The following is an 11,805-nucleotide window of genomic DNA, read 5'->3' as shown; positions in this document are numbered from 1 at the left end:
CTATAAAGAATGAAGATTGAGATTTGAATCTAACTTTAATAAACTAAAAATATCAAGGACAAAATTGTTTAAACTAATTCTAAAAAGAACGAATGACAAAGATTTGAATCTAACCTTTTAGCTTGCAAACTCTATGATCTAGGAACTAATGTATGTGCCTCCACACACTTGTGTATGACCTTTCTCTCTCCTCAAATAAGAGACAAATTTCGTAATGAAAAGAATGACCCCTTCTACTTAACTATCCCTTTTTATATAGGCTTTAGTAGTTTACAAACTTGGAAAACCTAAAAGCTTTCAAACGTTCAAGCTTTTCTTCAATTTTTGGTGTAAGCATATATTTTTCTTCTTTAACCTAAAAAATAACAAAAAAAAATACAAAATGTCACATAGTTGCCCTTGTAATTTTTTTTTTTGAAAAAAGAGGTGAATTCATGAACATTGAGAGCCTACGAAACTTACAAATAATATAATATTAAGATAAGATAGGTTTTAGAGGCAACTTCTTTAATATAAAGAGGATAGATTTTAAGGTTTTACGGGAGATCGATTTTCTCAAAGGTTCTATAGAAGATGGTGGTAAGATTTTTCTTCAGGGTCTGAGAGAGAGAGAGAGAGAGAGAGAGAGAGAAGCATGGCAGTAGGATTGACGCTTCGAGCGATGGCGATGGGCAGAAGCGGACTCTTCTTACACAGCTCAGTGGACGCACCCCGTTCTCTGCCTAATCTGTGTCCCGTCCTGTTCAGGACGTACTCCACTCTTGCCTCCCAGCAGCATCGGCGGGGGGCTCGACTCAACCGAGTCGCCCTCTCCCCTTCCGTAAGGATGAGAGCATCCAAATCAGAGCACTCAGGTGGACCCTCGTACCTCCACAAGCTCCGATCACGGCACCTCCAAGACAGCGTCGCCCGGCCCGGAGTCCCCAAGGACGCTACAACGGCCAAGAAGAGGACCCCTCCGAATACCTCGACACCTGTGCGAGAAGCCTTTGTCATGGCATCCTCCTTCAAAGAACTCCCTCTCAGCGATGAACTGCTGGCAGCCGTAGAGAATCTTCACATCACAGCGCCCACTGAGGTGCAATGCCGCGCTATACCAGCAGTTATCGATGGCCAGAGTGTTGTTGTGGCGTCTCATACGGGCTCAGGCAAGACCTTGGCATACATGTTACCTATTGTGCAGGTATCAGTAATTCAAGAGCCTGCACCAACTTTTGCAGCATCTGCACTGGTTGCCCGGTCTTGACACACTTCTGCAATCTTTGGAATGCTTTGTATAATGTGCAAGTTTGCCCTGGTAATGGTGCAATGTGCAATTAAGTTTACATGCTTGTGAGTTCCTACATTTTGGCAGCGGAGTGTTTGATTTACATTTGCACAAGAGTTTTGCTGTCTACATTTATGCATGATCAATTTGATGCTCGATAGTGTCTGAGGAAAGATGAATTGGAGCATGGGAAAGCATCAAGACCTAGGCGTCCTCGAGCTGTAGTTCTTTGCCCGACAAGGGAGCTTGCAGAACAGGTCTGGAAAAAATACATTGCTGTTTTGCTCTTTGACAATCTATCATTTTTAACTATGATTATGCCTCTTGACAGGTATTTCGAGTTGCAAAGTCACTTTGTCACCATGCTCGATTTCGTGCAGCATTGATAGGTGGAGGTGTTAGGATGAAGCCCCAAGAAGATGCACTGAACTCTCCAATTGACATGTTGGTTGGGACACCTGGCAGACTGCTGAAGCATATAGAGGATAAGAACATGGCTTATGGAGATATCAAGTATGTGGTGAGCCTTTCAAAACCTTGCTTTTGCAGCTTCTAGGTTTGTTATTCCATGTTTCGCACAAGGGGTTAGAGGGAGGATTGAGCGATCCTAATAAAATAATTGTTCCTTTATGTGCGTATTCGACATACATTAGGATACCATGTCTAGTTGGTCTATTGTCTCCGTTTGCATGGTGAAGTGCTCCCTATTTGTTGTGATGTTCCACTCATTAATTATAAGTAACACCAAATACACCTGCATTTTAGTTTCAAGAGAATATAGAAAAAGTGTGTGTGTGTGTGTGTGTGTGTGTGTGTGTGTGTGTGTGTGTGTGTGTGTGTGTGTGTGTGTGTGTGTGTGTGTGTGTGTGTGTGTGTGTGTGTGTGTGTGTGTGTGTGTGTGTGTGTGTGTGTGTGTGTGTGTGTGTGTGTGTGTGTGTGTGTGTGTGTGTGTGTGTGTGTGTGTGTGTGTGTGTGTGTGTGTGTGTGTGTGTGATTTGCACAAGGGAGGCAAGTTGGGCGTGAGGGCCAAAGTCGGTAGAAGATCTATTTTATAGAAGGCATAATGATTGGTGTATTGTCGTTGAAAAGCAATAGGTTGGGAAGCTGAAATTCTGTACTCCCTAAATCTGGTAGCATCATTCTAGCAAGCTAGACTGTTGCATGATGCATGATCACAATAACACAAATTGAGAGAAGACACCAGCAGAGGGGGGACTGGGCCCACAATACTTTTTTCAAGGAAGCAGGTAGTGGATATGAAATTAAAATTATAGAAAAGACTCCGCCGCATGGGAATGAGGCTCAATAAAGTATTGAACTTTGGATGTTTTGAAATCAGTTCATTGCAATTTGGGCTGCTTGACCTGGTGATGGATTGGCTTGACCAGGGGGGAGAGCTAGAGAGGGATAAATGCCTGTTCTGTTTGCTGATTCATACCGTGTGTTTGTTGATTCAGGTGCTAGATGAGGCAGATACTATGTTTGATCGTGGGTTTGGACAAGATGTGCGGAAGTTCCTTGGTCCTTTACGGAATCGTTCCAATATGCCGGAAGATCCAGGATTCCAAACCGTTCTTGTTACAGCAACAATCACCAAAGTAAGTGCATGCTCAGTTCGATGGATTTACTTCTTCAATGTAGTGTGTGGTCAATTTTGGTCTGTGAGGTTGGAAAATGGCAACTTTTTGTCTTCACATCCAGTTGTTTCGAGTTAGTTGGGTCTATAAAACTCATAAGTGAGATAACCTGCGTTATGAATTCCTTTGAAGACTTTGTTCACTAATTAAATTTTAATGCAAAGGTTACGGTATTGAAGGGCTTAGTTTACTGTAGCAGAATTTACTCAGCCAGAAACTTTGGAGACTCCCATTGAATGTGTGGTAGCTGATTGCAGTGTTTTGGATGTCACACCTAGTCAATAGTAATTGTAACTTTCTGCCTCTGGAACTTGCAGGCAGTGCAAAAACTTCTGGATGATGAGTTTCCTGGAGTAAGGCATATTCAAACGTCCACATTGCATAAAAAAGTTTCAACAGCAAAGCACAGCTTTATCAAACTAGATGGCTCTGAAAACAAGCTGGAGTCACTTCTCCAGGTGTGTTTACTGCCTTTACCTTTCACACCTTTGTATGCATGCCCGAAATCAGGTGATGGGAGATGTAAACTCAGAAGATTGCCATGGCTACAGGCTATTCGTAGTCAGAGATGCAGGATCACATACACTTATGCTCTCTTTCTACAAGCTGCTCACTGAATCTGTATGATACAACCAATTTGTTTCATGTCAAGCTGTCTTTTCCAAACATTTTTTATGCTTGCCATGCTGTCCATCTAGGATCTTTATTTCAAGTTTGCCCAACAAATTGGGCTCTCACACTTTGTTCTATATTCTTTAATCTGTGAGATTGGTGCACTACCTCAAAATAAAAGGCTACTAAACCTCAAACATATTGTTGCAAAGTGGATCATGTGGTAAATTTAACATCAAATTATGGCATTTTGGCATTACCATCACGTTTAGAACGCACCAAAACTCCCTAAACAACTTTGAAAGCTTTGAATTTTGAGTCCGGATGAGAGAGAAACAACAAAACTAAGTTTTTACCCGGTTCTTCTGTTTTGTGTGCGATCTTGTTGCTTTTGTAAAGAAAGCTAGGAAAGCTTTTAAAAAATGAACCACATAAATAAATAACAAAGTATCCCATGAATAAAGCTTATTTTAATAAAAGCATATCTTAAATCTATTGTTTTAATATTATTTATATTAAAGAGATTAAATCAAATAATTTAATAGTGAAGACCAATGATTACTTTAAAATTACTACTAAAGAAGCTTAAACTTGTAATCCACAAATAAACTAGAAATTTTAATAATATAAAATATCGTATGAATGTATATTATTATGCATTATATGTCAAAAGATGACGTACCAGCAAGACAGTAGGGTTTGTGGAGAGGAACACGGAGTGAACTCGGCAAATATGGAGAAGAGAAGAGAAGAGAATAAACTGTGATGAATGGAATGAATGAAGACCTAAATCATGGAGTGAATGTGATACAAGGGAACAAGTGTGCCGTAGCACAAGGAAGATGATGATGACAGCCACAAACCACGAACCGCAATGTCCTCCTGAAGGGGTGTGAGGGTAGTGGAGAGGCTGGAGAGAAGAGGTGACGGATTGAATGAATCAGCCATGAGGAATGAATAAGGGAGTGGTCTATAAATAGACAAATAGACAAAGTCAGTCTAGGATGGCGCCCCTTTTTGGGGCTACAAACCCTAAACGCAAAACACAGAAACGCAAACTGCGGGTGAAGGGTTTCTCAACACCCCCTCTCACGCCCAAAAAAGGGGAACAAGAGAAGAGTGACGTGGAGATGCAATGCTACATGCTGAAGAATGCTCATGCAATAGGTGCCACTTAGACAGTGTCCCTCGTGGAAAAATTATTCACTTGCCCAAGCGCCCTAGTACAAAGATAAAGAAAACATGCAATGCATAGGAGGAATGTCGGACTTTGTGTGGTGTTAAGAATCATAAGGATATGCCCGTACTCGATCTCGGGAGGTGGCTCCATGCTGACCAAGGGACGAAGGCAAGAAGAAGAGGAGGAAAAAGATGTAGAGGATCCCGAAGATCCAAGATTTCCACTTGAAAGGTAACATGCAGTAAATAACAGTAGACAGAGTGAACTGGAGAACTCGAAACCAAACCTCGGGAGAGAAGCCACTAGCTCCACGTATCCATGCTGGATGGAATATGAAGGCCTCGTCACCAAGTCGCGGCTGAACCTCCGAGGTTCCGATCTAGGTGGTATTTAAAGATCCTGGGTATCAGTAGAAGAGATGACTGGTCAAAGACAGCCACCCCAAGAAAGTAGAGAATGGGCGAAGAACTTCATGTGGAGTAGGTTCCCTCTCTGAGATGAAAGGTGAAGAGGCCCCCGCTGAAGTCGAAGAAGTAAATGTCTCTTGTGAGGGCAAAGAAATAACATTTCCCTTTGAATCCCTCTCTGAAGTAGATAGGAAATCCAAAAACTCATGGATCACGGACTCCAAAATGTTTGATGACGAAGAAAGTGCCATCGGTCGTGTTGAAGAAGGTATCTGGGGTGCCGAAGAGCTTCTAGAGATAGCCTCTAAAACTTGAGTAGTTGAGGGTGTAAAAAATTACATGGCGTAGCGAACAGAATCTGAGAAAGAGATAGAGATAGAGAGTACATAACAAATAAGAGGAGAATTAGAAAATTTCTTTAGCTTCAAACAACTGATATAAAGATGGCTCTGTCTACCCGTGCGCTTCCACTGTGAAGCTTAGATGGCGATCTAGACAGAAGATAGGTGAAGAGCTTAAGGCTAGCTGGAACAACTCTGACAGGGTGAAAGATAGATGATTGATGACTGTGAAGGGGTTTAGCTTTTATAGCCCGCGAAGGCGGTAAGGTCGGCTTGACCGACTTACCATATGAGCCTCCACTAGTTGGCCAGGGAATATTCCAATGAATATTCCCTTTATCGTCAGGCTGGGGGCGTTGCCCTCGGACCCTCGGCAGGGGGGCCACTGGCCTCCTTGGGATCCCCCAACCATGGACCCCAAAATAGGGGCCCCTTTTAACTCCCTTACTCTGCAACTTGATGCAATGTGCCTGGAGTTGCTACCAGCTTAACTACTTAGTCCAACCCAAAGATTAGATCCATAATGGTCACCTTTTTGCCATCCGGTCACATAGACCTCATTTGATATACAAGTTAGGACTCAATCAATATCTGGGCTCACATTTGGCTTCTTCTCATAATGGGGGCCTTACAACTTTGAGCTCCATGGATCATTGGTGGCACCTTATGAGGGTGGCACATTGAGCATATCTAACACCCCCCCTTAATGTCCACCAGTAGGTGAACTCTCTCCTCGGCCCAATGTCGAGTCTCTGAAGATGAACTTGAAGCAGATCCTTTGTAAGTGCTTTGGTGAAGATATCCGCTCCATTATCCTCTGTTGGACAGTAGACCAGTTCCACTATCCCATCCTCCATGAAATCACCAACATAGTGATACTGGATCTCTATATGTTTGGTGTGCGCATGAAACACTAGATTTTTGGCAATGGCGATGCAACTCTGATTGTCACATCTCAGCACAGTTGGTTCTTCATCTTGCACTCCCATATGCCATAGGATCCTTCTCATCCATACTACTTCATATGCAGCAAAACAAGCTGCCTTGTACTCTACTTCAGTAGAAAACAATGCCACTGTTGGCTGCTTTTTACTAATCCAAGAGAAAATTCCTGAACCCAAAGAGAAACAATAACCAGAAACTGATTTCTTGGAATCACTGTCTCCTGTCTAATCCGAGTCACAATTCCCTACAAAAGAAGTTCTGGAACTATACGTGATACCATAGTCAAGAGTTTCCTTCAAGTATCTGATCACCTGTATCCCAGCTTTCCAATGACTCTCATGAGGTTTGTTTGAGAACCTGCTCAAAACACCAACAACAAAACTGATATCTGGTCTGGTGTTACACAAGTAGATCAGACTGCCGACCATCCTTCTATACCTCCCAATGTTTGCTAGTGTTGATGTATCCTCAACGGATAACTTTGCGTTTACCTCCATAGATGTAGCTATCTCCTTGCACTCGGTCATGCCAAATGCCTTCAATATCTCCCATGCATACTTCTTCTGAGAGATGAGGATCTTTCTTGGCTCTTGCAAGACTTCAATTCCCAAACAATAGTGCAGCAAGCCCAAGTTTGTCATTTCAAACTCAAAACTAGCCTTTCGAGTCCGGTTGATCATATCTTCATAGTCACCTAAAATAAGAAGGTCGTCCATATATAGGACAATCACTACAGACTTTTCTGAGGCACATCTTTTGAAGTTTAAGCTTAAAAATAACTTATCCGTCCGCTAGTACCATGCTTTGGGAGACTTGTTTCGGCCCATACAATGCCTTCTTCAGCTTATACACTTTGTTCTCAGAATGGGGGGCCTCAAACCCTGGTGGCTGAGCCACGTACACCTTCTCCTTGAGGTCACCTTTTAAGAACGCTGACTTAACATCCATTGGTAAATTGGCCACTGCAAGTACTGTGCGAATAATGGTCATTCTGGCAGTTGGGGCAAATGACTCTTGAAAATCAAACCCTTCAACCTGTGAAAATCCCTGTGCAACCAATCTAGCTTTGTATTTTTATAAGGTACCATCAGCCTTGTACTTTACCTTCCAGATCCACTTGGTGCCGTTAATCTTCTGCTTTGCTGGCCGATCCACTAGCTCCCAAGTGTCATTCTTCATTATGCTGTGATACTCGGCTTGCATAGCTGCCTTTTATGCTGGATTTGCAAGTGCTTCTTCTAAGTCAGTTGACTCCTTTACTTCTCGCATGATCTCAACCATCAAGGCCATATTGACTATGTGAGCAGAAGCCCTCCTTTGCTCCTCTATTCTCTGAGACCACCTTGGTCCGTTTGCCTTCTCCTTAATAGATGTGGGCATAGGATTATTGTGGTCATAGAGCTGCTTCACCCAATGCGGCAATGGCTTTTTCGGTGGGGTGATGTTAGGTTGGTGAACTTTTTTCTCATCGTCTGAAGATGATGCTTCCTCCTCCTTAAGGATAGGGATAGCTCTCGGGATAGGTAAATAGTGCACTACTTCTTCGCTGGATGATAAAGTGGAAGAACTTGCCTTCTCCTCCTCCACTATATGTAGTTGCTCCTTGAACACCACATCACGGCTCGCGATGATCTTCTTTGCCTCTTGGTCATATAATTTGTAAGCCTTCTGCTCATCACTATAACCCAAGAAGATATATTTTCTGCTTTTTGGTTGTAACTTGTTTCTTTTCTCATCTGGAATATGTGCATAACATTCACATCCAAAAATTCTGAAGTGTGAGACAGATGGTTTCTTACCAGTGTAAGCCTCATGAGGTGTTTTTCCCTTTAGAGCCTTTGTGTAGCTCCGATTTAAAATGTAGATTGCAGTATTAACAGCTTTAGCCTAAAAATGGTTAGGCAATCCCTTGCCCTTTAGCATACATCTTGCCATCTTCACAATGGTGCAATTCGTGTGTTTCACAACACCGTTTTGCTAAGGTGTGTGAGGAGTTAATTGACACTTGATCCCTTTGCCCTTGCAAAAGTCTTCAAACTCCTTTGAGTTGAACTCACCACCACCATATGTTCTAAATTTCTTCACACTTTTCCCTGTTTCATTCTCAACAAGTTTTAGCCATTCTTTAAACTTACCAAAAGCTTGAGCCTTATCATGAAGGAAGTACACCCACATCTTCCTACTGTAGTTGTTGACAATCAACATAAAATAAGAAGATCCTCCCAAGGCCCGTGTAGGCATCTTTCCGCACAAGTCAGCATGCACCAACTCTAGAGAAGCTTATGCTCTATTCTTGCTTTCTTGTGGAAATGCATTTCTCTGTTGCTTGCCCATCATACAAGCTTCATATGGTTCCTTCAATTCAGTCATTGCAGGTAGGTGAGCAACCATACCTTGCTTGTGCATCTCCTTCAACACTGCAAATCTGATGTGTCAAAACCTTTCATGCCAAAGTTTACTTGTGCCCACTCCAACGGTGGCTGTAAGAGCACTTAGCTCATATAGGTTGTTCATTCTTTCTCCTTTGCCAACAACTTTGCCATCACTGTCAAGAATTTTTGCACTTGTCTTCTTGAACCTTACTTCATGATCAAGATCAGTTATGGTAGCACTTGATAATTTCGGGAACATACAATACATTTGAAAGCTTTTTGATATCACCATTTGCAGCAACAAATGAAATAGTACCTATGCCCGCAGTAGTGCATTTTGCATCATTTGGTTTCTTACCAGTGTAAGCCTCATGAGGTGTTTTTCCCTTTAGAGCCTTTGTGTAGCTCCGATTTAAAATGTAGATTGCAGTATTAACAACTTTAGCCCAAAAATGGTTAGGCAATCCCTTGCCCTTTAGCATACATCTTGCCATCTTCACAATGGTGCAATTCCTGTGTTCCACAATACCGTTTTGCTAAGGTGTGTGAGGTGTCGTTAATTGACACTTGATCCCTTTGCCCTTGCAAAAGTCTTCAAACTCCTTTGAGTTGAACTCACCACCACTATATGTTCTAAATTTCTTCACACTTTTCCCTGTTTCATTCTCAACAAGTTTTAGCCATTCTTTAAACTTACCAAAAGCTTGAGCCTTATCATGAAGGAAGTACACCCACATCTTCCTACTGTAGTCGTCGACAATCAACATAAAATAAGAAGATCCCCCCAAGGCCCGTGTAGGCATCTTTCCGCACAAGTCAGCATGCACCAACTCTAGAGAAGCCTGTGCTCTATTCTTGCTTTCCTATGGAAATGCCTTTCTCTGTTGCTTGCCCATCATACAAGCTTCATATGGTTCCTTCAATTCAGTCATTGCAGGTAGGTGAGCAACCATACCTTGCTTGTGCATCTCCTTCAACATTGTAAATCCGATGTGTCAAAACCTTTCATTCCAAAGCTTACTTGTGCCCACTCCAACGATGGCTGTAAGAGCACTTAGCTCATATAGGTTGTTCATTCTTTCTCCTTTGCCAACAACTTTGCCATCACTGTCAAGAATTTTTGCACTTGTCTTCTTGAACCTTACTTCATGACCAAGATCAGTTATGGTAGCACCTGATAATTTCGAGAATATACAATACATTTGAAAGCTTTTTGATATCACCATTTGCAGCAACAAATGAAATAGTACTTGTGTCCGCAACAGTGCATTTTGCATCATTTCCAACCGTCTTAGTGATAGATTCTTGTAGAGGCTGCATAGAACTTTATAGACCTTTCTTGTTGGTCATGTGATGGGAGGCCCCACTACCCAACACCCATGAGTTAGTGGTAGATTCTACTTGTGCCGAGGAGGACACCTCCTCAATGGTCGCCATGAATAACTTCAACTCTGCTTCAGTCGTATTGGCTGTCTCTTTCCCTTTACTTTTAAGAGTACCTATCTTTTCATCTGCCTTCTTGACACGACAATCTGCGATTGCATGTCCTTTCTTCTTGCAGTAGAAACACTCTCCTTGAAACTTCTTACCGCTCTTTTTATTTTTGTTACCATCATTTTTGGTAGAGGAGCCACCTTTGTCTTTTGCATTGGCAGAGAATGCAGCATCTCCATTGTTGCTTCCTTCTCGGGCATTTAGCCTCAACTCCTCCTCCAGCAATAATGCATAAAACTTCTCAAAACTCAAAGCTTGAGGGCTCACCTGAGTATTAAGGGCAGCTAGTAGTCGATCAAACTTTTGTGGACAAATTCGAAGACACCTCCTCGCTAGCTCCTCGCTAGTCTTTTGTATCCTAGCACTAGCCATCTGGTTGCGCAGATTTTTAATCCGAGTGATGAATGCTTCAGCTGTCTCTCCTTCAGCAAACTTCTTCGCTGCTAGTTGGTTCTTCAAGTTTTGAATCCTTGTTTGGTTTCACGTTTCATATTGACTCCTCAGTACATTCCAAGCCTTTGATGCTTTGGTTGTATGCTGAATCAAAGTTAGGACACTGTCAGAACAGCTTGTAACTAAGGCACGCAATGCATCTGCATTCCTTCGTTTCCAAGCTCGTAGAAGATCTGCATTCGGAGGAATCATCACACTGGGATTTGATGGGTTGGGGGTAGGCTGTGTTTCTACGTCAGTCCCCGGCATAGCCTCCAAAAGCTCATAAGAATCAAGGATAGTTGTTATTTTGAACTTCCACAAGGTATAGTTTGTATCATCTAACTTGCCTTTGTTGAAGGCTGATGGATGAATCCTCAATGTTTGAATAGCTGATATAGCAACACCACCTCTTGCATCGCTTCTTGATGCACCAGAACTGCTTCCGGAAGACGACATTGTTTCTCTTTGCTGTTGAAGCCTTTGCCTCTTGCGCACTCTTCGATCCCTAGAGCCCTCTGGGCTTTGATACCATGCAAAAAAATTACACGGCTCAGCGGACAGAATCTAAGAAAGAGATAGAGATAGAGAGTACACAACTGATAAGAGGAGAATTGGAAAATTTCTTTAGCTCCAAACAACTGATACAAAGATGGCTTTGTCCACCCGTGCGCTTCCATTGTGAAGCTTAGATGGCTATCTATACAGAAGATAGGTGAAGAGCTTAAGGCTAGCTGGAACAACTCTAACTGGGTGAAAGATCGATGATCGATGACTGTGAAAGGGTTTAGCTTTTATAGCCCGTGAAGGCGGTTAGGTCGGCCTAACCAATTTACCATATGAGTGTCCACTAGTCGGCCAGTGAATATTCCAAGGAATATTCCCTTTACTATCGGGACAGGGGCGTTGCCCCCGGACATGGTTGTCATGTCCAATGATGTCCGATTAGTACAGTCTGATGCTAGTGCGGTACTATTCAGACTAATAAATCTTGGACCTACGTTCGATGAAAGAAAAAATACATATAATTTTAAGTTTATGCTTAATGTTTAGACTTACAAGTTAAAACATAAACTTAGAGATTCAAGTCAAAAGTGAAAAAGAGAGTTGAAACAAGA

General features: G+C 42.3%; 1 protein-coding gene across 2 annotated transcripts in view; it reads left to right on the top strand.

The window, feature by feature from the left end:
- Positions 1–553: 553 nt before the first annotated feature.
- Positions 554–11,805, top strand: part of RH39 — a 48,921-nt gene continuing 37,669 nt past the window's right edge. The window contains exons 1-5 of one of the 2 annotated variants that reach the window (XM_087695058.1): positions 554–1,183; positions 1,429–1,524; positions 1,599–1,787; positions 2,725–2,865; positions 3,222–3,362. In XM_087695058.1, the coding sequence (XP_087551184.1) occupies positions 635–1,183; positions 1,429–1,524; positions 1,599–1,787; positions 2,725–2,865; positions 3,222–3,362 (1,116 nt within the window). In that variant the 5' untranslated portion in view covers positions 554–634. Of the gene's footprint in view, positions 1,184–1,256; positions 1,298–1,428; positions 1,525–1,598; positions 1,788–2,724; positions 2,866–3,221; positions 3,363–11,805 lie in introns of those variants that run through there. The other variant, XM_087695059.1, reaches the window with a different exon arrangement.

Source organism: Lygodium microphyllum, chromosome 2, assembly GCF_053477565.2.
Source record: "Lygodium microphyllum isolate KBCC chromosome 2, Lygodium_microphyllum_v1.1.10, whole genome shotgun sequence".
Classification (NCBI taxonomy): Eukaryota; Viridiplantae; Streptophyta; class Polypodiopsida; order Schizaeales; family Lygodiaceae; genus Lygodium; species Lygodium microphyllum.
Note: the sequence above shows the minus strand (reverse complement) of the source record. Positions and strands in the feature narration are given on the sequence as shown.